The 27,027-nt window shown below is 44.1% G+C and overlaps 2 protein-coding genes and 2 pseudogenes across 4 annotated transcripts; 2 read left to right on the top strand and 2 right to left on the bottom strand.

Moving 5' to 3' along the window:
• The first annotated feature begins 519 nt into the window (after positions 1-519).
• LOC148891778 (rho GTPase-activating protein 45-like) lies at positions 520-14,453 on the top strand (annotated as a pseudogene).
• On the top strand, positions 4,056-6,488 carry LOC148891780 (rho GTPase-activating protein 45-like; annotated as a pseudogene).
• Positions 7,170-12,058, bottom strand: LOC148891779 (regulator of G protein signaling 13-like). 2 transcript variants are annotated; one of them, XM_089008793.1, is made up of 5 exons: positions 11,604-12,058; positions 11,474-11,511; positions 11,330-11,391; positions 11,086-11,252; positions 7,170-10,990 (listed from the first exon to the last, which is right to left on the bottom strand). In XM_089008793.1, the coding sequence occupies exons 1-5, from the start codon at positions 11,766-11,768 to the stop codon at positions 10,823-10,825; spliced, it is 600 nt and encodes a 199-aa protein (XP_088864919.1). In that variant the 5' UTR covers positions 11,769-12,058; the 3' UTR covers positions 7,170-10,822. The 2 variants fall into 2 exon arrangements, with proteins under 2 accessions (XP_088864919.1, XP_088864918.1); XM_089008792.1 differs by having other exon boundaries at positions 11,474-11,530; positions 11,626-12,050.
• A 497-nt stretch (positions 14,454-14,950) lies between the features above and the next one.
• LOC148891777 (regulator of G protein signaling 13-like) lies at positions 14,951-16,663 on the bottom strand. Of its 2 annotated transcripts, none has more exons than XM_089008305.1 (5): positions 16,232-16,663; positions 16,102-16,139; positions 15,958-16,019; positions 15,714-15,880; positions 14,951-15,618 (listed from the first exon to the last, which is right to left on the bottom strand). In XM_089008305.1, exons 1-5 carry the CDS (start codon positions 16,394-16,396, stop codon positions 15,451-15,453), a joined length of 600 nt encoding a protein of 199 aa, XP_088864431.1. In that variant the 5' UTR covers positions 16,397-16,663; the 3' UTR covers positions 14,951-15,450. The 2 variants fall into 2 exon arrangements, with proteins under 2 accessions (XP_088864431.1, XP_088864429.1); XM_089008303.1 differs by having other exon boundaries at positions 14,952-15,618; positions 16,102-16,158; positions 16,254-16,659.
• Between the last annotated feature and the right edge of the window lie 10,364 nt (positions 16,664-27,027).

The following is a 27,027-nucleotide window of genomic DNA, read 5'->3' as shown; positions in this document are numbered from 1 at the left end:
GGCCCCTTGTTATCAACATGAGGTGGCCTTACAGGATGCCTGAATAAATATATTTGTATGTACGTACACGAAGTCCTGCACAGTACGTGTACAGACATGCAAAACAGCGTAAAAACAATCTTATCACTTCTGTTCCTTGTTAATTTCAAATTAGATTATCGAGCCTTTTTCATGGTTTTACCCAAAAACGAACTTAGGTTCTGACAGCAGCTACGTCATTACAAAGTACTTTTAAGACATGTATGTGTACAACTCACACTGTATGTGAAAATGTGCGTGTTTGTGTGTCACGCTAGTACAAATATGGAGATATATTTAAATACTAAGATTATTGAATACTCGGTTACTACATTGGTGTAACAGTCAAATACTACTGAAATGTACACTGAAATCATAGGTAAAATTACCCATGATTTCTCATGAGAAATCATATATATATGCATATATATGCATGAGCGAGAGCGGCGGCGCGACACCCAAGTGTAGAGTGGGGGGTGGGTGGGGGGGACTGTACATCAAACTCAAAGGGATTGGCATGGAAAGCCGAGGGACCCTCAAGATGTTCGCCCGCAAGAAGCGGGAACTTATCAAGACGCCGTCCATCTCCAAGAAGAGTCGAAGCAGAAGTCCCGGTTCGCCCAATTCGCTGTCCATCCTACAGGAGCAGCCTTGGACGGATGGCGGAGACGCCACCCTTTCCTCTTCACCCACATATTCCTCCTCATCCTCATCCATGATCACCCCGTCCTCAGCGGGACTACAGGAACCCTCACTATCCTGCCCAGGAACACCGAGCCCCCAGCACTTCAAGATGGCACCGGGCACCCTAGCCTCCCTGGCCTCCACCGCTACCCTGAGGCGGCCGACCAGCCTGAGCCAACACGCCAGCGCTGCAGGTTTGACTCTCCAGTCATGGGTATTTGCCAAAGGCCAGGCTAAAGAAGCCATGACACCAACGACGTCGTCATCTGAAGGCCCAGAGGCCGCCGCCATCGAGGTGGAGGACATCCCGGCCCTGCTCAGGGACGTGGCGCGCTTTGCCGAAGCTGTGGAGAAGCTGAAGGACGTGGTGGTGTTGGCTGAAGGTACGGAGAATCAGCGGTCCATCGCCCACGAGTGCTTGGGGGAGGTTCTACGCGTGTTGCGACAGGTCATCAATACGTACCCCTTCCTTAACACTGTGGAGATCCTCACCACTGCCGGGAAACTGATCTCCAAAGTCAAAGGTTTCCACTATGAGGTGTGCAACGATTCGGACAAAAGGAGTTTGAGAAAGCCATTGAGACCATCGCATCGAGGTGGACAGTAGCACGCTGCTCTCATTGTTGCCCACAGAGAAGAGCCATGGAGAACTTGTATGGCGCAGGTCAGGACTGCGGTCAGCTGCGGAGCAACTCAGATGACCTGGGCAACATGGAGGGGGCAGATGTGATTTTGCAGCGCAGTGAGGGTTGACTCCGCTATGCAGTACGCCAAAACCATCGGCAAGTACATGAAGGATCTCATCGGTTACGTGGAGAAGAGGACCTCGCTCGAGATGGAATTCTCCAAAGGTCTTCATAGATTATACCAGTCCTTCAAACACAGCATCACACACCCCCACATGCCCCTCTTCTCCATATACTCTCTGGCTTTGGAGCAGGACCAGGAGCAGAGCATCGGCCTCCAGCAGGCCAGCGCCACCCTGCATAATCAGACTTTTATTCAGCCGCTGGTGCTGCGCAAGCAAGAGCATGAGAAGCGTCGGCAGGAAATCAAGGATCAGTGGGTTCGAGCAAAGAGAAAACTGATGGACTGCGAGGCCAACCTGCACAAGGCCAAGCAAGCCTACATGGCGCGCTGCGAGGACTACAAGGCCAAAGCGGCTGCCAGTAGAGCTGAAGAGGAAGGGGCGGGAGCCACCGCCAAGTCCTTGGACAAGAAGAAGCGGTTGGAGGAAGCGGCTCGTAACAAGGCGGACGAGGCGGGGTTTGTCATGATCGGGTCGGCGACCAGCGGGTGGCGCTGTCGGCCCCGCCTGCAGCCTCGCAGGTGCTGGTCGTTTTAATCACTGACACTCGGCACGACCATCCGGTGTCGGTTCATTGTTTGCTGCATGTTTGTTGCGTGCATTGTGAATGCTGTGCATGTGTTTGTTTAACCTTGGCGGACTTTTTCAGATGATTTTGATGTTTTACATTTTGTTCCTGCTGACCTTTATTTTAATACAATTTGTCAAACAACCTCCTGCTCCCTCCTGCCTGCTTTTTGGGATCCACACCCGCCATCACCACCTCGCAAAACGTGACAAGATGATTGAGTTGGAATACACCAAAGTCACTGTGCTGAGGCAACTTCAGGACCTCAACAAACAGAGCGACCAGACGCTGCGCTCGGCCACCATCTCGTACTACCAGTCGATGCATATGCAGACGGTGGCGCTCCCCCTCTGTGACCAGACTCTGTGCGAGAGCAGTAATCTGTACGACCCTGGCCAACAGTATGCCGCCCACGTGCGCGATTTGCAATTCTCCGACCAGCCTGTCGTCTGCTACACGTTCGAGCCCTTCAGCCCTTCCGGCGGAACGACGCACACTGCCCTGCGAGTGCGAAACGACAGCTTTGACGGAGAGCAGACGACCCAAGCTGACATCCTCGCCGCAGGAGTGGAAGTGGATCGTCACCCCAGGCAGGGTCACAAGTCGTGGGGCTCCACAGTGAGTGATGACAGCGTCTCCAATCGCCAGAATCTGATATATATATATATATATATATATATATATATATATATATATATATATATATATATATATATATATATATATATATATATATATATATATATATATATATATATATATACATATATATCACTAGAAGTGTCGTCATGGCTGTTGTCATCATTGGAGCTTGGAGCTCTCTGTGATTTATCTGAAAAACAAACCAAAAAAAAATACATCAAATCAACTGCCAATGAAAGAATGTTTGGCTACAGCATAAATTGATTACTCTCTTCAGATATTATGTGATTATATACAACCCGAGCTGTTTTTAAACACCGCCGACCCCGATAACCACAACTAACAGTAGAGTCAAGTCAAGTAGAGTACACTGTACTCTACTCTACTTGACAACACGCCTTGGTGCCAAGTTTAGTGTTGCATGGCAAGCCAATAAAATTTTACGCTCTATATTTACACACCCGTGGTTGTCATTACAAGTGGCCTTGGTTGTTGACACATATAAAGTGATTAACTTATAAAGTATGGAAGTTTAAGAGTTACGTTAGCATTTGGTAGCTATCTGTCTATAGATTACTCATAGCACAAACGAAGCATAATATGCAGGCCTGCAAAATACAATGGCAAAAGAAAAAACACTGACGCACCCCCAGATAATATAGTTGGTCTTGACATTTTTCGGCCAGGAGAACTCGCCAAATATAACTTCATCTCCCTTTGCGACGATTTCCTTTTTCTGGATATTATACTGCCGAAGAACACTCAATACATCCGCCATCTTCACTTGCCTGTGTCGAAGTGCGTTTGGAAGGCCCCTTGTTATCAACATGAGGTGGCCTTACAGGATGCCTGAATAAATATATTTGTATGTACGTACACGAAGTCCTGCACAGTACGTGTACAGACATGCAAAACAGCGTAAAAACAATCTTATCACTTCTGTTCCTTGTTAATTTCAAATTAGATTATCGAGCCTTTTTCATGGTTTTACCCAAAAACGAACTTAGGTTCTGACAGCAGCTACGTCATTACAAAGTACTTTTAAGACATGTATGTGTACAACTCACACTGTATGTGAAAATGTGCGTGTTTGTGTGTCACGCTAGTACAAATATGGAGATATATTTAAATACTAAGATTATTGAATACTCGGTTACTACATTGGTGTAACAGTCAAATACTACTGAAATGTACACTGAAATCATAGGTAAAATTACCCATGATTTCTCATGAGAAATCATATATATATGCATATATATGCATGAGCCGAGAAGCGAGCGGCGCGACACCCAAGTGTAGAGTGGGGGGTGGGTGGGGGGGACTGTACATCAAACTCAAAGGGATTGGCATGGAAAGCCGAGGGACCCTCAAGATGTTCGCCCGCAAGAAGCGGGAACTTATCAAGACGCCGTCCATCTCCAAGAAGAGTCGAAGCAGAAGTCCCGGTTCGCCCAATTCGCTGTCCATCCTACAGGAGCAGCCTTGGACGGATGGCGGAGACGCCACCCTTTCCTCTTCACCCACATATTCCTCCTCATCCTCATCCATGATCACCCCGTCCTCAGCGGGACTACAGGAACCCTCACTATCCTGCCCAGGAACACCGAGCCCCCAGCACTTCAAGATGGCACCGGGCACCCTAGCCTCCCTGGCCTCCACCGCTACCCTGAGGCGGCCGACCAGCCTGAGCCAACACGCCAGCGCTGCAGGTTTGACTCTCCAGTCATGGGTATTTGCCAAAGGCCAGGCTAAAGAAGCCATGACACCAACGACGTCGTCATCTGAAGGCCCAGAGGCCGCCGCCATCGAGGTGGAGGACATCCCGGCCCTGCTCAGGGACGTGGCGCGCTTTGCCGAAGCTGTGGAGAAGCTGAAGGACGTGGTGGTGTTGGCTGAAGGTACGGAGAATCAGCGGTCCATCGCCCACGAGTGCTTGGGGGAGGTTCTACGCGTGTTGCGACAGGTCATCAATACGTACCCCTTCCTTAACACTGTGGAGATCCTCACCACTGCCGGGAAACTGATCTCCAAAGTCAAAGGTTTCCACTATGAGGTGTGCAACGATTCGGACAAAAGGAGTTTGAGAAAGCCATTGAGACCATCGCATCGAGGTGGACAGTAGCACGCTGCTCTCATTGTTGCCCACAGAGAAGAGCCATGGAGAACTTGTATGGCGCAGGTCAGGACTGCGGTCAGCTGCGGAGCAACTCAGATGACCTGGGCAACATGGAGGGGGCAGATGTGATTTTGCAGCGCAGTGAGGGTTGACTCCGCTATGCAGTACGCCAAAACCATCGGCAAGTACATGAAGGATCTCATCGGTTACGTGGAGAAGAGGACCTCGCTCGAGATGGAATTCTCCAAAGGTCTTCATAGATTATACCAGTCCTTCAAACACAGCATCACACACCCCCACATGCCCCTCTTCTCCATATACTCTCTGGCTTTGGAGCAGGACCAGGAGCAGAGCATCGGCCTCCAGCAGGCCAGCGCCACCCTGCATAATCAGACTTTTATTCAGCCGCTGGTGCTGCGCAAGCAAGAGCATGAGAAGCGTCGGCAGGAAATCAAGGATCAGTGGGTTCGAGCAAAGAGAAAACTGATGGACTGCGAGGCCAACCTGCACAAGGCCAAGCAAGCCTACATGGCGCGCTGCGAGGACTACAAGGCCAAAGCGGCTGCCAGTAGAGCTGAAGAGGAAGGGGCGGGAGCCACCGCCAAGTCCTTGGACAAGAAGAAGCGGCTTGGAGGAAGCGGCTCGTAACAAGGCGGACGAGGCGGGGTTTGTCATGATCGGGTCGGCGACCAGCGGGTGGCGCTGTCGGCCCCGCCTGCAGCCTCGCAGGTGCTGGTCGTTTTAATCAAACTGGACGCAGGCCAACTCCAGGCCAGCAGCATCATGTTGCGCTGTGAGTGACTGCAATGGCCAAATGCTGCTGCCATGTAGAGCTGTTTAGGACCTTGGCGGGAGCCACCGCCAAGTCCTTGGACAAGAATGAAGCGGTTGGATGTTTTAGCGTTCGTAACAAGGCTGACGGGCGGTTTTGTCATGATCGGTTCGGTCGAACCAGCGGGTGCGCTGTCGGCCCCCCTGCAGCCTCGCAGGTGCTGGTCGTTTTAATCACTGACACCTCGGCATCGACCATCCGGTGTCGGTTCAAAACGTTTGACAAGCATGTTTGAGTTGCGAATGCATTGTGAAGTCACTGTGCATGTGTTTGTTTAACCTTGGCAGGACCTTTTTCAAGATGATTTTGATGTTTTACCATTTTGTTCGCTGCGCTCGGCCACCTTTATCTCGTAACTACCATTTGATGCATATGCAGACGGTGGCTGCTCCCTCCTGCCTGCTTTTTGGGATCCAGACTCTGCCATGCGACCACCTCGCAGTAACGTGACAAGATGATTGACCCTGGAATACACCAACAGTCACTGTGCTGAGGCAACGTGCAGCGATTTGCAATTCAAACAGAGCGACCAGACGCTGTCGCTCTGCCTACACGTCTCGTAGCTACCAGTCGATGCCCTATGCAGACGGAACGACGCTCACTGCCCTGCGAGTGCGAAACGACAGACTCTGTGACGGAGAGCAGACGACCCAATCTGTACGATCCTGGCCAACAGGTAGTGCCGCCCACGTGCGCGATCGTGCAATTCTCCAGGCCAGGGTCACAAGTCGTGGGGCTCCACAGTTCGAGCCCTGATGACAGCGTCTTCCGGCGAATCGACGCACACTGCCTGCGAGTGCGATATACGACAGCTATATGACGGAGAGCAGACGACCCATAGCTGACTATACCTCGCCGCAGGAGTGGATAGTGGATCGTCACCCCAGGCAGGGTCACATAGTCGTGGGGCTCCACAGTGAGTGATGACAGCGTTATATCGCCAATATTATATATATATATAATATAATCACTAGAAGTGTCGTCATGGCTGTTGTCATCATTGGAGCTTGGAGCTCTCTGTGATTTATCTGAAAAACAAACCAAAAAAAAAATACATCAAATCAACTGCCAATGAAAGAATGTTTGGCTACAGCATAAATTGATTACTCTCTTCAGATATTATGTGTCACAATATGCAGGTTGCTGGAGTCTAAGGATTTGACACTGTAACTGAAGTCGCAAGTTCTTTAAAACAGTGTCGATAAAGTTAAGTTTAACTTCATTTCATTTGTGGCAGACTATAGTTCAGCGATCTGTCGTGGTGAAGAAGGGGCTGAGCCAAAGAAAAAAGCTCTCAATCCACCGGTCGATCTACGTCCCAACCCTCATCTATGGTCATGAGCTATGGGTTGTGTCCGAAAGAACAAGATCCCGGATGCAAGCGGCCAAAATCCGTAGGGTGTCCGGGCTCTCCCTTAGAGATAAGGTGAGAAGCTCGGTAATCCGGGAGGGGTTCAAAGTCGAGCCGCTTCTCCTCCACATCGAAGGAGCGAGATGAGGTGGCTCGGGCATCTGATTAGGATGCCCCCAGGACGCCTCCCTGGTGAGGTGTTTCCGAGCATGCCCCACTGGCAGGAGACCCCGGGACAGGGGACCTAGAACACGCTGGAGAGACTGTCTCCCATCTGGCATGGGCACGCCTCGGGATCTGTCAGGACGAGTTAGAAGAAGTGGCTGGGGAGAGGGAAGTGTGGGCTTCCCTACTGAAGCTGCTGCCCCCGCGACCCCGGATAAGCGGAAGAAGATGGATGAATGGATGGATAAAATAAACAAACTATTTCTATTTTCTTAAGTTACTACACAATAAATGCTGTGCTATTTTGATAAGCTACGGTACAGAGATGACAAAAAGAACAGACTTAGCACAATATTTCTCATTAGTGTCTACTTAAATTTCTTTGCTTGGAAGATTTCCAATGTGGTGCAACAGCTCTGAAATAATGTCCCTTATCCGCTAAATTCGAATTGTTAACAGCAGTTTGCAGAAACGAATTGTCACTCCGTTGCTTCTTGAAAAAATGAAAATATGTTGGTGTTTAATATCTTTTAGTGTTTTACTCCTGTTCTTTCGCTCCATAATGCAACCATTTATGTCGATGTCGTTCGATGTCAATACTGCAATGTATCATGGGTAAATGATTATTCGATTATATTATCTCAGCAGTTTCCAGCTAATCACGACGAAAGTTAAAACCTCTCAAGCAAAACGAACAGTTTTCAATTGCTGTTTAACTAAATTTGTTTCTTTAGCTATTTTAAAAGAAGTATGTCATATGAGGCGCAGATCACGTAGCAATATGGGCGAATCGTGATAGACGCGCGCCTGTGCTGGCGCAGTGGAGTTACAAAGTTGCTCCAGCGGCTGTCAAAATGCGTAAATGGGGCGGCCCAAATGCATCGCTGCACATGTGTTTTTGCATTTACAATAGAATTGGGGCTGCAGTATTAGCTGCATGTATCAATTTCATTCAATTTTATAAAAAGAATCGAGTAATGCTGGCTGCAGTGGGCCATGAACCATGGTGAAGGTGGTGACAACAGTCTCGAAAATATGATTTATGAGACCAATCTATGTCATCGTAGTTTCATCATTATCTGAACAAAATGTGGTGGATGCTCTCGATGCTAGTGTGCCACATTGTTGGCATTAGGCCGTGACATCGAATGCTACATGCAACGCACCAATTGAAGGCCATGTGTTACTTATACGTATTTTCACATATAAGTATGTTGTGGCGGGCATGCTCATTCCTCTACTGCTACAATGTCTTACTTGCTTAAGGTTGTCCATCGTGTCCGATGATGACAGTCCAGCTCTACTTCTTCTTGTGGGACAATTTCATGTGACTGTATAGCCCAATCCGTGATCCACACTGCTTGCCGCAGGCAGACCAGGTGAAGGCATTGATTGACTGGGGTTGTGGGTATGGCACTGGCATGATGTCTCCATTGACGTTTCCTGGTCAAGTTTCTGTATGCCTTGTTGGAGTAGCTGCCGCCAGATGGAGCGTTGAGCTGCAATGTCCTCCAGCTGGGTCGGTCGTGTTCAGGCCGCATTTTTTCATGGCAGTCTTCACCTGGCCTTTATGGCGTTGTTTGGGGCCTCCTGCCAGGCGACGGCCGAGATGGAGCTGGCCATAAAGCACCTTACGTGGCAAGCGCTCTTCTGGCATCCTGATCACATGGCCTAGCCAGCGAAGTTGGTGCTGGGTGACTGTAGCTTCCACACTGGTGCAGTTGGTTTTGCAGAGTATTTCTGTGTGGGTGGAAGGTGGGGGAAGGTCTGTCTCTCCAGGATAGCCCAAGGATGCATTGTAGGCACTTGATGTGTACATCCTCAAGCATCCTGAGGTGGCGACTGTACAGGGTCCATGCTTCGCAGCTGTAGAGGATGGTTGACACAACAACAGCCCGATAAACTGCAGTCTTGGTGTGGAGTTTGAGATCTTTGTTTTGAAAGACTCTCCTCCTAAGTCTGCCAAAAGATACTGGTACCTGCTTGATCCGGTTTTGTATCTCTCTGTCAATGCTGCAGTCGTCAGAGAGAAAGCTGCCCAAGTATTTGAAAGAGTTCACTATTGCTAGTGGCTTATTGGAGATGGTGAACGTTGGTAGATGAACTGGAGGAATGGATGCCCACTGACAGATTACCTCAGTCTTTTCCATATTGACAGAGAGGCCCAGTCTACCATAGGCATCTGCAGCAGCTGAGAGACTAGTTTGTTGTGCCACTGGTGTGTGGGCCACAACTGCACAGTCATCTGCATATTGGAGTTCGATGACTTACTTACGTGACTGCCTGGAGCCTCCTGATGTTGAATACATTTCCATCAAGCCGGAAATCTATGGTAACCCCACTGTTCTTCTCGATCCTCTCATAGAGCAACAGTGTCACACACAGGAGAAACATGTTGAACAGGACTGGTGCGAGGACACATCCCTGGCGTACACCAGTCTACCACATTAGGGTCGCACACACTCACACAGTTTTTTGGTCTGGAATGCCCCCGTGGGTACAGTTTAGGAAATGTTATGAAACATCTTTTAAACATGGTTTGAAGTCTCTCAGAGCAATTTGCCCGTGTGGACCTTATTTTAGGTCCCCACGGGTACACGAGTCCCCACCGAAAGACGGAAGAGCAAAGCAGGTTTCTGATTGGCTGCCGTGCCGAGTATACAAATTGCCAAACGAAACGAAATTCAGACATTTCCAAACCGAATGAAGATTTCAAAATCGGAATAAATATTCTGATTTCGAAATCTTCGTTGAAATGTTTGCTTTATTAAATAAAGCCAATGCTTGATTTGAAAAAAAATCTTTGTTTTTTTTTTTTTCTTGAAGAAGTTGTCGGCCACCCGGGCTAAGATCTTTTGTAAGTTCTACCCCCGACGGAAAAGTTGTACGCCCCGGGCAGACGTTATTTCAAACATTGTAACAAAGTGTGACATGTTAATTTGATATGGTGGGCAGTTTTTCAGAAGTTTTCCCGTTCCACACTCAAGTGGAGTATGTCATTGCTCCACCAAATGTTAATTTGCCTCCCTCAAAATAAACAAGACAAGAAGCTTATGGACCTCTGTTTGAACTACTTCATTTTGAACATGTTCAGAAGAATATAAATAAAAAATGAAATATTGTATGTTTTATACATTAGTAATTCATTTTACAGATCGTTTTACCTTATTTTCGGTAGTAAATTAATTTAAGCATCAAACAACCTGAGAGCCGTTAGGGAGCCGAAAGAGCCAGCTCTTTTTGGTGAGCTGAGCCAAAAGAATCGGCTATCTAAAAAGAGCCTGTTTTCCCAACACAGAGAGGATCACAAAATAACGCAGAGAAATCACAAAATAAATTCTATGTGTTTAAATTTCATGTTAAATTTCTAAATCTCGAGCGTAAAGAACCGTTGAATTGCACTTGCTTAAACAAATAGATTGAAAAATTGCAGGATACATTTGCAAAGTAGATGAAAAGAGCAAGTTGTAAATAAATATTGTTTAATACATCAGTAGAACAGCAACGTTAGGCCACAAGCATCACATTTAGTTTGGGTTTCAAAAGAGTGGGTGTCTGATCACAATCATGTCAGCAGTCCAGCATTGCACTTACTATGTCAATCTCTGAGATATTAAAGTATATGCATAATTACTGATTCAGATCGAGTCCCGAATAGCCCGATAGATGTCAGACCTGAGGAAGCGGGGGTAAGAATCTCCCTCCATGAGCTTGAAGATGATCCTCTGGGCTTCATCAAAGCACCCCGCGCCACCCGTCTTCAGGTTTCGCCTGATCAGCTCTCTGGTCTTGTGATCAATGTTAATCTAGAGGACACACACAATGTTTTTTATTTTATTTTACAGAAGGTACTATTTTTCTCATCCATTATTTTCAGTGTGCCCTTTGAAGGTTTGCACACCTCTCTCTGGGCCTCGGCCTGAATGTAAAGTTTGAAGATTTTTTCCGCCTTGCACGCCATCCTATAGGACGACCTGATCTTCTTGTATTCCTCGCACACCAACCAAAATTCCATGTTTTCATCACTGAACTCGGACTTCAGGAAGGCCTGGAATACTTTTGTTCCATCTAATGCAGAAATGTCAGCAGTTACAGGATGGAAGAATCTAAACAACAGACTCACTGGAAGTCAATGATTAACTTACATTTTGACGCAATAAGTTTCTCGAGGGAGTGGGACCACTGAGACAGTTCTTCAAAACAAAGCCTTCAAATTGAGAAGAAGTTGCAACATGTTATAGTTTGTTCATAGTTGTCAGATGTCTTGCACTAATTTTTCGTTTACCTACCCTCTAGTTCTTGAACCTTGAAATGATCTGCACTGCAGCTGAAACTTTAGACCTCCTCTATCCGCATTAAACATAATCTCTTAGTTCACTGAAGTATATTTGTCATGCCAAAATACAAAATATGAGTAACTAAAGAATGATAGGATTCTTGCCTGTTCTCTGCCTGTTTCTCTATGTTGGTATCCATGCTGTGCAATCTATCTTTTGCTGGTGAAGTGACCAGACTTGACATGTGGCATGTCAGTGATGAAGAACTTTGAGTTTGTGCATGCATGAATGAGCCTGTTGCCTTCATCTACTCACAGACTTTTATTTAATATGGGCAGCAGAGGTGAGGTACAAGCGTTACAGCGTCATGTTAGGCTAACCACAGGAAAAAGAGGAAGTTGAGAATTACGCAAATGCAGTTACGATTGTACGTACTGAAACCTGTCAACACAGTTCATTGTTTGATGTCATTTATGGAGATGCAAATCTGACAGTGGAAAGCAGATAGGCAAATGTTCGGCACACATTCGTCACAACAAATATAATTTTCTGGTCATGTTTTTATAAAATATCGACTACAAGCACAATTTACAGTGTATGACTCTCCTCACAACCGTGACAGAAAAACGGAGGTTTTTAATTCTGATCGCTGTGGCTTGAGTTCTGGCCACAAAAAAAAAAAAAAAAAAAAGATCAGAACATACTACACCATTCTTAAAGGACAACCGACGTCACTTTTTTGTTTCCTAACTGACATCAGAAAAACGTTTTATAGCATCTAAAATACCCAAAACACGCAGTATGATATTTTTATTCAAATGCAAAACACCAATAAAAATTAGTTAGTGTCCAAAATGTGCAAAAAATTGAAGTGCGAATTGGGCATTTTCAGAAAGTCCCTCCCCCAGTTCGTGACATCACGCCAAGACGTCTTGCATTGCTGGAGAATCAAAAAAATGACTTCAGATTCGGAGAATATGCTTTCTTGTTACACATCCAGTTATGAATATGATTCAAATAGTTATGAAGAGGAAATCATACATGTTTGCAATCCGTTTATTCCGTGCCATTTTGAGGCAACATTTGGGTGAAATGTATCACCCAAAAAGAGGCAGAAAATGGTGCCCAAGCTCCTGTGAAGATTAATCAGCCTGTTTCCAGGGGCTGATAAATTCCTTCCATGGAGCTTGGTCGCCCTCTTCTGGCGGCTTTTTGGTGCAACACGAGGTTTTCACACCAAACAAGTACAGCAAAATACATTGACGTGATGGAAGGATTGCTACATTTGATCGTCACCAACTCAAAAACAAGACTTTCTGAATATTCAGAGCGAGTCTTAAAACGTAAAATATAGCTATATGCGGTGGAGTCTTTTTAAAATATGCTCAGTAGTAGTCATTTGAAGCCATTTTACAAATTATGGACCCAACTTGTCTGGAGACGTCGGTTGTCCTTTAAAGGGTTCACACTGGCTCCTGGTCAGCAATAGACAGATTTAAAAGTGCTGCTGGTGGTCTATACATCACTGTGAGCGCATAAAAGAAATGATGATTGAAAGTCTGCAGATTTTGGTCAGTTGTTGGAGCTCAGCCTAGAGTTCAAAGTTACCATAGCGAAACTTGATTTGACTGTTATACTGCACAAATGTAAGGGGCGGCTCAGTGAGTTCACTGGTTAGTACATCCGAGTCATAGTGCAGAGGGACAGGATTAGAGTTTACATGTTCTCCCCATGCCAACATGGGTTTTCTCCGGGTACTGCACTCCGATTTTCTCCCACATTCCCAAAACATGCATGGCATGCTGATTGAACACTCCAAATTGTCCTTCTGTGTGAGTGTGGATCATTGTGTGTCTATGAGGCTGGCAACCTGTTCAGGGTGTACTGCACCGCTTTCCCGAACACAGCTGAGATGGCCTCCAGTACGCCCCGTGTGCCTTGTGAAGATGAGTAGATCAAAAAAATGGATGGATGGAAAAACAATTTAGAATCATATTTTCATGTTATTTTAGGAATAAACGTTTCTGTTATTGTATTTAAATGCTTGGCATCAAAGTACATTCTGGTCATTTTTGGTAGTTGCTTTTGTTTTCTCTGTTTTGCTCCTGAATGATGTTATCCGTTGTGTTTATAAATGCATGTTGAAACCTTCAAGTTCCTGGGAATCACAGTCTCCCAGGACATGAAGTGGGAGGTCAACACCAACTCTATCCTGAAAAAGGCCCAACAGAGAATGTACTTCCTGAGGCTGCTAAAGAAGCATGGCCTGCCACAGGAGGTGCTGCAACATTTCTACACGGCTGTCATCGAATCCATCCTGTGTTCTTCCATCACCGTTTGGTTCAGGGCTGCCACAAAAACGGACAAAACCCGGCTTCAACGGACAGTTAGGACGGCGGAAAAAATCATTGGCACCGCCCTACCCACTCTCGAGGACTTGCACACTGCAAGAATCCAAACTAGGGCGCGGAAAATCCTACTGGACCCTCCGCACCCTGCCCACCACCTTTTCCAGCTACTCCCCTCATAGGCATCTGCAGCAGCTGAGAGACTAGTTTGTTGTGCCACTGGTGTGTGGGCCACAACTGCACAGTCATCTGCATATTGGAGTTCGATGACTTACTTACGTGACTGCCTGGAGCCTCCTGATGTTGAATACATTTCCATCAAGCCGGAAATCTATGGTAACCCCACTGTTCTTCTCGATCCTCTCATAGAGCAACAGTGTCACACACAGGAGAAACATGTTGAACAGGACTGGTGCGAGGACACATCCCTGGCGTACACCAGTCTACCACATTAGGGTCGCACACACTCACACAGTTTTTTGGTCTGGAATGCCCCCGTGGGTACAGTTTAGGAAATGTTATGAAACATCTTTTAAACATGGTTTGAAGTCTCTCAGAGCAATTTGCCCGTGTGGACCTTATTTTAGGTCCCCACGGGTACACGAGTCCCCACCGAAAGACGGAAGAGCAAAGCAGGTTTCTGATTGGCTGCCGTGCCGAGTATACAAATTGCCAAACGAAACGAAATTCAGACATTTCCAAACCGAATGAAGATTTCAAAATCGGAATAAATATTCTGATTTCGAAATCTTCGTTGAAATGTTTGCTTTATTAAATAAAGCCAATGCTTGATTTGAAAAAAAATCTTTGTTTTTTTTTTTTCTTGAAGAAGTTGTCGGCCACCCGGGCTAAGATCTTTTGTAAGTTCTACCCCCGACGGATAAGTTGTACGCCCCGGGCAGACGTTATTTCAAACATTGTAACAAAGTGTGACATGTTAATTTGGTATGGTGGGCAGTTTTTCAGAAGTTTTCCCGTTCCACACTCAAGTGGAGTATGTCATTGCTCCACCAAATGTTAATTTGCCTCCCTCAAAATAAACAAGACAAGAAGCTTATGGACCTCTGTTTGAACTACTTCATTTTGAACATGTTCAGAAGAATATAAATAAAAAATGAAATATTGTATGTTTTATACATTAGTAATTCATTTTACAGATCGTTTTACCTTATTTTCGGTAGTAAATTAATTTAAGCATCAAACAACCTGAGAGCCGTTAGGGAGCCGAAAGAGCCAGCTCTTTTTGGTGAGCTGAGCCAAAAGAATCGGCTATCTAAAAAGAGCCTGTTTTCCCAACACAGAGAGGATCACAAAATAACGCAGAGAAATCACAAAATAAATTCTATGTGTTTAAATTTCATGTTAAATTTCTAAATCTCGAGCGTAAAGAACCGTTGAATTGCACTTGCTTAAACAAATAGATTGAAAAATTGCAGGATACATTTGCAAAGTAGATGAAAAGAGCAAGTTGTAAATAAATATTGTTTAATACATCAGTAGAACAGCAACGTTAGGCCACAAGCATCACATTTAGTTTGGGTTTCAAAAGAGTGGGTGTCTGATCACAATCATGTCAGCAGTCCAGCATTGCACTTACTATGTCAATCTCTGAGATATTAAAGTATATGCATAATTACTGATTCAGATCGAGTCCCGAATAGCCCGATAGATGTCAGACCTGAGGAAGCGGGGGTAAGAATCTCCCTCCATGAGCTTGAAGATGATCCTCTGGGCTTCATCAAAGCACCCCGCGCCACCCGTCTTCAGGTTTCGCCTGATCAGCTCTCTGGTCTTGTGATCAATGTTAATCTAGAGGACACACACAATGTTTTTTATTTTATTTTACAGAAGGTACTATTTTTCTCATCCATTATTTTCAGTGTGCCCTTTGAAGGTTTGCACACCTCTCTCTGGGCCTCGGCCTGAATGTAAAGTTTGAAGATTTTTTCCGCCTTGCACGCCATCCTATAGGACGACCTGATCTTCTTGTATTCCTCGCACACCAACCAAAATTCCATGTTTTCATCACTGAACTCGGACTTCAGGAAGGCCTGGAATACTTTTGTTCCATCTAATGCAGAAATGTCAGCAGTTACAGGATGGAAGAATCTAAACAACAGACTCACTGGAAGTCAATGATTAACTTACATTTTGACGCAATAAGTTTCTCGAGGGAGTGGGACCACTGAGACAGTTCTTCAAAACAAAGCCTTCAAATTGAGAAGAAGTTGCAACATGTTATAGTTTGTTCATAGTTGTCAGATGTCTTGCACTAATTTTTCGTTTACCTACCCTCTAGTTCTTGAACCTTGAAATGATCTGCACTGCAGCTGAAACTTTAGACCTCCTCTATCCGCATTAAACATAATCTCTTAGTTCACTGAAGTATATTTGTCATGCCAAAATACAAAATATGAGTAACTAAAGAATGATAGGATTCTTGCCTGTTCTCTGCCTGTTTCTCTATGTTGGTATCCATGCTGTGCAATCTATCTTTTGCTGGTGAAGTGACCAGACTTGACATGTGGCATGTCAGTGATGAAGAACTTTGAGTTTGTGCATGCATGAATGAGCCTGTTGCCTTCATCTACTCACAGACTTTTATTTAATATGGGCAGCAGAGGTGAGGTACAAGCGTTACAGCGTCATGTTAGGCTAACCACAGGAAAAAGAGGAAGTTGAGAATTACGCAAATGCAGTTACGATTGTACGTACTGAAACCTGTCAACACAGTTCATTGTTTGATGTCATTTATGGAGATGCAAATCTGACAGTGGAAAGCAGATAGGCAAATGTTCGGCACACATTCGTCACAACAAATATAATTTTCTGGTCATGTTTTTATAAAATATCGACTACAAGCACAATTTACAGTGTATGACTCTCCTCACAACCGTGACAGAAAAACGGAGGTTTTTAATTCTGATCGCTGTGGCTTGAGTTCTGGCCACAAAAAAAAAAAAAAAAAAAGATCAGAACATACTACACCATTCTTAAAGGACAACCGACGTCACTTTTTTGTTTCCTAACTGACATCAGAAAAACGTTTTATAGCATCTAAAATACCCAAAACACGCAGTATGATATTTTTATTCAAATGCAAAACACCAATAAAAATTACTTAGTGTCCAAAATGTGCAAAAAATTGAAGTGCGAATTGGGCATTTTCAGAAAGTCCCTCCCCCAGTTCGTGACATCACGCCAAGACGTCTTGCATTGCTGGAGAATCAAAAAAATGACTTCAGATTCGGAGAATATGCTTTCTTGTTACACATCCAGTTATGAATATGATTCAAATAGTTATGAAGAGGAAATCATACATGTTTGCAATCGATTGAATAATTTATTCCGTGCCATTTTGAGGCAACATTTGGGTGAAATGTATCACCCAAAAAGAGGCAGAAAATGGTGCCCAAGCTCCTGTGAAGATTAATCAGCCTGTTTCCACGGGCTGATAAATTCCTTCCATGGAGCTTGGTCGCCCTCTTCTGGCGGCTTTTTGGTGCAACACGAGGTTTTCACACCAAACAAGTACAGCAAAATACATTGACGTGATGGAAGGATTGCTACATTTGATCGTCACCAACTCAAAAACAAGACTTTCTGAATATTCAGAGCGAGTCTTAAAACGTAAAATATAGCTATATGCGGTGGAGTCTTTTTAAAATATGCTCAGTAGTAGTCATTTGAAGCCATTTTACAAATTATGGACCCAACTTGTCTGGAGACGTCGGTTGTCCTTTAAAGGGTTCACACTGGCTCCTGGTCAGCAATAGACAGATTTAAAAGTGCTGCTGATGGTCTATACATCACTGTGAGCGCATAAAAGAAATGATGATTGAAAGTCTGCAGATTTTGGTCAGTTGTTGGAGCTCAGCCTAGAGTTCAAAGTTACCATAGCGAAACTTGATTTGACTGTTATACTGCACAAATGTAAGGGGCGGCTCAGTGAGTTCACTGGTTAGTACATCCGAGTCATAGTGCAGAGGGACAGGATTAGAGTTTACATGTTCTCCCCATGCCAACATGGGTTTTCTCCGGGTACTGCACTCCGATTTTCTCCCACATTCCCAAAACATGCATGGCATGCTGATTGAACACTCCAAATTGTCCTTCTGTGTGAGTGTGGATCATTGTGTGTCTATGAGGCTGGCAACCTGTTCAGGGTGTACTGCACCGCTTTCCCGAACACAGCTGAGATGGCCTCCAGTACGCCCCGTGTGCCTTGTGAAGATGAGTAGATCAAAAAAATGGATGGATGGAAAAACAATTTAGAATCATATTTTCATGTTATTTTAGGAATAAACGTTTCTGTTATTGTATTTAAATGCTTGGCATCAAAGTACATTCTGGTCATTTTTGGTAGTTGCTTTTGTTTTCTCTGTTTTGCTCCTGAATGATGTTATCCGTTGTGTTTATAAATGCATGTTGAAACCTTCAAGTTCCTGGGAATCACAGTCTCCCAGGACATGAAGTGGGAGGTCAACACCAACTCTATCCTGAAAAAGGCCCAACAGAGAATGTACTTCCTGAGGCTGCTAAAGAAGCATGGCCTGCCACAGGAGGTGCTGCAACATTTCTACACGGCTGTCATCGAATCCATCCTGTGTTCTTCCATCACCGTTTGGTTCAGGGCTGCCACAAAAACGGACAAAACCCGGCTTCAACGGACAGTTAGGACGGCGGAAAAAATCATTGGCACCGCCCTACCCACTCTCGAGGACTTGCACACTGCAAGAATCCAAACTAGGGCGCGGAAAATCCTACTGGACCCTCCGCACCCTGCCCACCACCTTTTCCAGCTACTCCCCTCAGGCAGGCGCTACTGATCCATGCGCACCAAATCCAGCAGACATTTAAACAGCTTCTTCCCCCAAGCCATTAACTCTTTGAACTCTTTGAACTCTTTCAACAGTAGCCAAAATGGAACTGTATAGTGCCACTTAACAGTTTTTTTCACGACGATACTAGTGCAGCGTGTTCTACCGGAAACAAATTCCTTGTGTGTTCTACATACTTGGCAATAAAGATGATTCTGATTCTGATTCTGATGTCAGTGTTGGCTTTCCTTGTGTAAAGCACAGAGTTGCCTTGTGTTCTTTGTACACTGAGAAAGGCTTTTGCTTAGGTGACTCAATTTTATTTCATCAAGTGGTTGAATGAAATAAAATTTCCCGGGTGCAGATACATTTTTAAATACACGATAGATCTATTATACAGTTTGTAAAAAAATTGATTGAATTGGATGGGACTTTACTTCTCGCAGTGGGGAAATTTATATTTGACAGCAGAAAAGTGATGAAAGTAAGAAGAAAGGAAAGGAAGAAGTCGAAAAACAAAACACAGGACCTGCTGTAAAGGCTGCCACTCTCGCAGTGCCATATTGAAGTTAAAAGAACAAAAAACTAAATAACAAAGAATGTGACAACATAAAATACACAGTCATTCAATCTTAAGCACTTTCTGCACCCTCTAGTTGTGTGAATAAGTTTTAGATGGAACTGGCGAGGTTCAAAAAATATTTTTCACGACTGGATCAGGAATGTCATGGTGAAATGTGGATGTCTCCTAAATGTTGAAAGCAAACATGAACCTGTAGCATCTATTGACGAAGAGACTGTCTCATATCTCCAGTCCCACGTGAATCCGCTTCAATTCCTAGCTGCGGCAGTTTCACATACCCATCGGCGCTCTCCGCTGACGCTCCTTTCTTCTTATCGCAGGCTCCTCAAGCCATGCATCTATCCAGTCGCAGACTGTCCAACAGCACCGACCTTTCCGCTGAACAAAGCGGGGCGATGAAAATGCACAATCGCCCCAGAGTTGTCCAGTGATGACAGTCAAACGGGACCGGCAATCCTCCCAATCAAAAACAATGTGGCATATTTGTGCTGCTGAGAAGGTGCAACGGCTCAGCACAGCCTTCTCCTTGATAATTGCCGTGGCCAAAAATGTTGAAAAACAATCCGTATCCATTCCACACGACTCACAATAACTCAAAGTGACAAAAGAAAACACAAAAACAACAACAACAAAGCAAGTCTCGTGAGAGCACTTGCTGATGGCTGCCTATTTGGACGCCATCTTGGACTTACTTCAAGTGTTCATTCACCCTGCCTTGAACGTTTTTGGAATGTGGGAGGATACCGGATGACCCGGAGAAAACCCAAACAGGCCCCACGAGAACATCCTCCACACAGTAAAGCCAGAGCTGGAATCGAACTTGCACTTCGGCACTGTGAGGCTGATGGGCCGCTAACCACTGGTTCACTGTGCTGCCTCAGAATATAGCCAAATCAAAATGTATGTGTATCCAAATGATTTTATTTCGTGCAGTCACTCAACAAATGTAATAGTGTAAATCCGACACACCTTTTTTTAATGTAAGAAGTGAGCTGTATAAATAAAAGTGAAAAGGATATAAAGGTTGTCATTTGTTTTCATTGTACTATGATACTTCCAATCTGAATTGGGGCCAAGTGATCAGTGGCACACCGGATCCAGCGGTGGAGATAAACTACCAAGGGTGGAATCGAAAAGTATCATTCTGAACATGTGTTAAGGATTGTTTGGCCTTGGAGGAGGTCAGGGCTCAAGTGCTTCCTGAGAAAGTGATGTTTTGTTCAACCAAGTAGCTTTCACAAATGCACAATAAAGTTGATCAAATAAATGCCGTTTGAAAACCCCAGAAGGTTAGATGAAATCTATTTTAAATCTCAAGTAAAGGCAAAAATATCGGAGGGTATTTTTATTCAATTGGTTTACGTACATACTGTATGTGTAACTCAAGCCCAGGAAAAGAAAATTGGAATTGGTTGTTTGCAGAGGATGCAGCACATCCTGTCCTCACATCCAATACATGCACTCCAATGAGAATGTATTTTTTCCGACTCACAGACTACTTTTTACATTTACCTGACTCATACATACAGTACATTAATATTTTTTTTCCACGTTTGCTTAAGTAGAAACATTGGCAACCCTCGTACCCACGTTTGGGCTTTCCATTTTGTCAAACTGAACGAAGAGGAGAGTTTCCCATTAAATCGTTTCAGTTGATGATAGAAATATTAACATTTAAAATAGGGGCAGCATAAAAATGAAGGGCCAAAATGACCAGGATTTTCTAGACTAGCCAAATGACAAACCTTAGAAAAAAATTCAATTATTATTGGAAAATGTGTGGTTTTTTCTTCTAGTTATGAAGAGGAAATCATACATGTTTGCAATCCGTTTATTCCGTGCCATTTTGAGGCAACATTTGGGTGAAATGTATCACCCAAAAAGAGGCAGAAAATGGTGCCCAAGCTCCTGTGAAGATTAATCAGCCTGTTTCCAGGGGCTGATAAATTCCTTCCATGGAGCTTGGTCGCCCTCTTCTGGCGGCTTTTTGGTGCAACACGAGGTTTTCACACCAAACAAGTACAGCAAAATACATTGACGTGATGGAAGGATTGCTACATTTGATCGTCACCAACTCAAAAACAAGACTTTCTGAATATTCAGAGCGAGTCTTAAAACGTAAAATATAGCTATATGCGGTGGAGTCTTTTTAAAATATGCTCAGTAGTAGTCATTTGAAGCCATTTTACAAATTATGGACCCAACTTGTCTGGAGACGTCGGTTGTCCTTTAAAGGGTTCACACTGGCTCCTGGTCAGCAATAGACAGATTTAAAAGTGCTGCTGGTGGTCTATACATCACTGTGAGCGCATAAAAGAAATGATGATTGAAAGTCTGCAGATTTTGGTCAGTTGTTGGAGCTCAGCCTAGAGTTCAAAGTTACCATAGCGAAACTTGATTTGACTGTTATACTGCACAAATGTAAGGGGCGGCTCAGTGAGTTCACTGGTTAGTACATCCGAGTCATAGTGCAGAGGGACAGGATTAGAGTTTACATGTTCTCCCCATGCCAACATGGGTTTTCTCCGGGTACTGCACTCCGATTTTCTCCCACATTCCCAAAACATGCATGGCATGCTGATTGAACACTCCAAATTGTCCTTCTGTGTGAGTGTGGATCATTGTGTGTCTATGAGGCTGGCAACCTGTTCAGGGTGTACTGCACCGCTTTCCCGAACACAGCTGAGATGGCCTCCAGTACGCCCCGTGTGCCTTGTGAAGATGAGTAGATCAAAAAAATGGATGGATGGAAAAACAATTTAGAATCATATTTTCATGTTATTTTAGGAATAAACGTTTCTGTTATTGTATTTAAATGCTTGGCATCAAAGTACATTCTGGTCATTTTTGGTAGTTGCTTTTGTTTTCTCTGTTTTGCTCCTGAATGATGTTATCCGTTGTGTTTATAAATGCATGTTGAAACCTTCAAGTTCCTGGGAATCACAGTCTCCCAGGACATGAAGTGGGAGGTCAACACCAACTCTATCCTGAAAAAGGCCCAACAGAGAATGTACTTCCTGAGGCTGCTAAAGAAGCATGGCCTGCCACAGGAGGTGCTGCAACATTTCTACACGGCTGTCATCGAATCCATCCTGTGTTCTTCCATCACCGTTTGGTTCAGGGCTGCCACAAAAACGGACAAAACCCGGCTTCAACGGACAGTTAGGACGGCGGAAAAAATCATTGGCACCGCCCTACCCACTCTCGAGGACTTGCACACTGCAAGAATCCAAACTAGGGCGCGGAAAATCCTACTGGACCCTCCGCACCCTGCCCACCACCTTTTCCAGCTACTCCCCTCAGGCAGGCGCTACTGATCCATGCGCACCAAATCCAGCAGACATTTAAACAGCTTCTTCCCCCAAGCCATTAACTCTTTGAACTCTTTGAACTCTTTCAACAGTAGCCAAAATGGAACTGTATAGTGCCACTTAACAGTTTTTTTCACGACGATACTAGTGCAGCGTGTTCTACCGGAAACAAATTCCTTGTGTGTTCTACATACTTGGCAATAAAGATGATTCTGATTCTGATTCTGATGTCAGTGTTGGCTTTCCTTGTGTAAAGCACAGAGTTGCCTTGTGTTCTTTGTACACTGAGAAAGGCTTTTGCTTAGGTGACTCAATTTTATTTCATCAAGTGGTTGAATGAAATAAAATTTCCCGGGTGCAGATACATTTTTAAATACACGATAGATCTATTATACAGTTTGTAAAAAAATTGATTGAATTGGATGGGACTTTACTTCTCGCAGTGGGGAAATTTATATTTGACAGCAGAAAAGTGATGAAAGTAAGAAGAAAGGAAAGGAAGAAGTCGAAAAACAAAACACAGGACCTGCTGTAAAGGCTGCCACTCTCGCAGTGCCATATTGAAGTTAAAAGAACAAAAAACTAAATAACAAAGAATGTGACAACATAAAATACACAGTCATTCAATCTTAAGCACTTTCTGCACCCTCTAGTTGTGTGAATAAGTTTTAGATGGAACTGGCGAGGTTCAAAAAATATTTTTCACGACTGGATCAGGAATGTCATGGTGAAATGTGGATGTCTCCTAAATGTTGAAAGCAAACATGAACCTGTAGCATCTATTGACGAAGAGACTGTCTCATATCTCCAGTCCCACGTGAATCCGCTTCAATTCCTAGCTGCGGCAGTTTCACATACCCATCGGCGCTCTCCGCTGACGCTCCTTTCTTCTTATCGCAGGCTCCTCAAGCCATGCATCTATCCAGTCGCAGACTGTCCAACAGCACCGACCTTTCCGCTGAACAAAGCGGGGCGATGAAAATGCACAATCGCCCCAGAGTTGTCCAGTGATGACAGTCAAACGGGACCGGCAATCCTCCCAATCAAAAACAATGTGGCATATTTGTGCTGCTGAGAAGGTGCAACGGCTCAGCACAGCCTTCTCCTTGATAATTGCCGTGGCCAAAAATGTTGAAAAACAATCCGTATCCATTCCACACGACTCACAATAACTCAAAGTGACAAAAGAAAACACAAAAACAACAACAACAAAGCAAGTCTCGTGAGAGCACTTGCTGATGGCTGCCTATTTGGACGCCATCTTGGACTTACTTCAAGTGTTCATTCACCCTGCCTTGAACGTTTTTGGAATGTGGGAGGATACCGGATGACCCGGAGAAAACCCAAACAGGCCCCACGAGAACATCCTCCACACAGTAAAGCCAGAGCTGGAATCGAACTTGCACTTCGGCACTGTGAGGCTGATGGGCCGCTAACCACTGGTTCACTGTGCTGCCTCAGAATATAGCCAAATCAAAATGTATGTGTATCCAAATGATTTTATTTCGTGCAGTCACTCAACAAATGTAATAGTGTAAATCCGACACACCTTTTTTTAATGTAAGAAGTGAGCTCTATAAATAAAAGTGAAAAGGATATAAAGGTTGTCATTTGTTTTCATTGTACTATGATACTTCCAATCTGAATTGGGGCCAAGTGATCAGTGGCACACCGGATCCAGCCCGAAAAGTATCATTCTGAACAAGTGTTAAGGATTGTTTGGCCTTGGAGGAGGTCAGGGCTCAAGTGCTTCCTGAGAAAGTGATGTTTTGTTCAACCAAGTAGCTTTCACAAATGCACAATAAAGTTGATCAAATAAATGCCGTTTGAAAACCCCAGAAGGTTAGATGAAATCTATTTTAAATCTCAAGTAAAGGCAAAAATATCGGAGGGTATTTTTATTCAATTGGTTTACGTACATACTGTATGTGTAACTCAAGCCCAGGAAAAGAAAATTGGAATTGGTTGTTTGCAGAGGATGCAGCACATCCTGTCCTCACATCCAATACATGCACTCCAATGAGAATGTATTTTTTCCGACTCACAGACTACTTTTTACATTTACCTGACTCATACATACAGTACATTAATATTTTTTTTCCACGTTTGCTTAAGTAGAAACATTGGCAACCCTCGTACCCACGTTTGGGCTTTCCATTTTGTCAAACTGAACGAAGAGGAGAGTTTCCCATTAAATCGTTTCAGTTGATGATAGAAATATTAACATTTAAAATAGGGGCAGCATAAAAATGAAGGGCCAAAATGACCAGGATTTTCTAGACTAGCCAAATGACAAACCTTAGAAAAAAATTCAATTATTATTGGAAAATGTGTGGTTTTTTTCTTCTTTAATTGTACAATTGTCTCACTTATTCTTGAAAGGTACCACTTCCATTAAGGAATTTGATTAGATTTGATTAGATTAGCCTTCCTACTCCATACTTATTTGTCCTGTCTTTTTTATGATGATATGAGTGCAGTGTTCTATCGGAGACAAATTCCTAGTGTGTCCAATATACTGTACTTCTGATTCTATAATGTTGCCTTTGGGTAAACATTTCAGAAAATAAGAAAATGGGTGACTTCAAAATTGCCTTGTGTCACAAAAAAGAAAGGTGATGGTAGAAAATGCTAGAATAAAGTAGCAAAACAAATTAATGACACTGTATTTGATGCCTCTCATACTAACCAAAACAGGTCATCCATCGGTGGCTTGGACTAGGGTCAGGTTTTAGATTTTATTATTAGATTAGATTAGTATTAGATTGTTTACCGATTGTTTAGTATTAGATTGTTTACAGAGTACAGACGTCAGGACAGGCTGGGACGCACACGTTGATCAGTTGTACTGATACAAACTTACGTAAGATTTTTTTTAATTCCACTTCCTACATTTAAAACGTCAACCTTCAATCAGTCATCTTATTTTATTGTGTCACTCACTTCCTTCTTATCACATGCTTTGGTTTTACACTGCCTGTATATTCTTCTCATCAGTGTGTAAAATGATTTTTGGTTAAATAAAAAATAACAGGGTTGATTCGAACAGAGAAGTTATTACTAGAGGAAGTAGATCATTTGCTAAATGTGTGACAAAGCGTCTATCACAGTCAGCAAATTCCGGATAAGAAGTAGCACAACAAAAGGTGGAGCAACTACAAAGACAGAAACTTGCAAGGTGCGATCGTTCAATCTCAAACCAAAGACAAAGAGGTTGGGATTTTTCAGGCATGATATATTCTTCAAGTTTATAAATGTTTATTGCATTTGTTCACTAAAATATTGTCACACATCCCAACGTTCTGAGCCGTACAATCGGTGAAATGCAATATTGTTTTCATTTGCATTAGGAAGAGGAACTGTTGATAATGCAAAATTCCTCATTGTTATGTAACATAAAGTACTTGTTTGCTCTGCAGGTTTTCAGTTGTCATTTTCACATGGCCAACATATCTCTTGCGGTCCATATTACAACCTGGACGACGATTGTGGCTTCTCAGCTTTCAATGACAATCAGGGCTTAAACAAATCTTTATTCTTCTTCTTCTTTTCCTTTCGACTTTTCCATTCAGGGGTCGCCACAGCGAATCAGTGTCCTCCATCTAACCCGGTTTTGTGCATCCTCTTCTCTCACACCAGCTACCTTCATGTTCTCTTTGACAACATCCATAAACCTCCTCTTCGGTCTTCCTCTCTGTCTCCTGCCTGGCAGTTCAAGGCTCAGCATCCTTCTCCCGATATAGTCACTCAGTCTCACCTCTGGACATGTCCAAACCATCTCAGTCTGGCTTATCTGACTTTGTCTCCAAAGCCACCAATATGTGTTGTGCCTCTAATGTACTCATTCCTGATCCTATCCAACCTGGTCACTCCCAAAGACAACCTCAATATATTCATCTCTTCTACCTTCAGCTCTGCTTCCTGTCTTTTCTTCAGTGGCACTGTCTCCAGTCCAAACATCATGGCTGGTCTGACCACGGTTTTATACACATTTCCTTTCATCCTAGCTGAAACCATTCTATCACACATCACACCTGACATTTTTCTCCAGCCGCTCTAGCCTGCCTGGACACGCTTCTTCACCTCTTTTCCACACTCACCATTGTTCTGGACAGTTCACCACAAGGACAGTGGTACCTCGGTTCTCGACCATAATTCGTTCCAGTACCCTGTTCGAAAAGCGATTTTTTCGAACACCGAAACCATCTCTTTGCTCGTGGGGGGCGGGGCTGCCTCTCCCGGCCGTTCTCCACCTGCTGTCAATTCTCTAATCACGGACACAGGGCATTTATACGGTTCGCGATCACCACGTCAATGCCGGATGATTGACTCAACTCGCCACCGTAAACTGGACTCTTCCTTTGATGCGCGAGTGTATCCGGTCCGAGGTATTTTCCCTGCGTCCTGTAAATTTATGTCATCTTCCGGGATTGCGTAATTTTGCCCCCTCGTGTGCCATTTGCTTTTTGGCGTAGTTAGCGGGTCGGATCACCCCCTGCCTTCT

This window comes from Hippocampus bargibanti, linkage group LG11, assembly GCF_051943395.1.
Source record: "Hippocampus bargibanti isolate YZ-2025 linkage group LG11, ASM5194339v1, whole genome shotgun sequence".
Lineage (NCBI taxonomy): Eukaryota > Metazoa > Chordata > Actinopteri > Syngnathiformes > Syngnathidae > Hippocampus > Hippocampus bargibanti.
This window is presented reverse-complemented; position numbering and strand designations above follow the sequence as displayed.

Excerpts from the sequence above, each read along its gene's own strand:
- LOC148891777 (XM_089008305.1), bottom strand. The coding sequence starts at position 16,396 with ATGAAGGCAACAGGCTCATTCATGCATGCACAAACTCAAAGTTCTTCA. Across the intron at positions 16,140-16,231 it reads AAGAATCCTATCATTCTTTA|CTGCAGTGCAGATCATTTCA; the intron begins GTTACTCATATT and ends CTAAAGTTTCAG. Across the intron at positions 15,881-15,957 it reads GAAACTTATTGCGTCAAAAT|ATGGAACAAAAGTATTCCAG; the intron begins GTAAGTTAATCA and ends TTTCTGCATTAG.
- LOC148891779 (XM_089008793.1), bottom strand. The coding sequence starts at position 11,768 with ATGAAGGCAACAGGCTCATTCATGCATGCACAAACTCAAAGTTCTTCA. Across the intron at positions 11,253-11,329 it reads GAAACTTATTGCGTCAAAAT|ATGGAACAAAAGTATTCCAG; the intron begins GTAAGTTAATCA and ends TTTCTGCATTAG. Across the intron at positions 10,991-11,085 it reads AGGCCGAGGCCCAGAGAGAG|ATTAACATTGATCACAAGAC; the intron begins GTGTGCAAACCT and ends TGTGTCCTCTAG.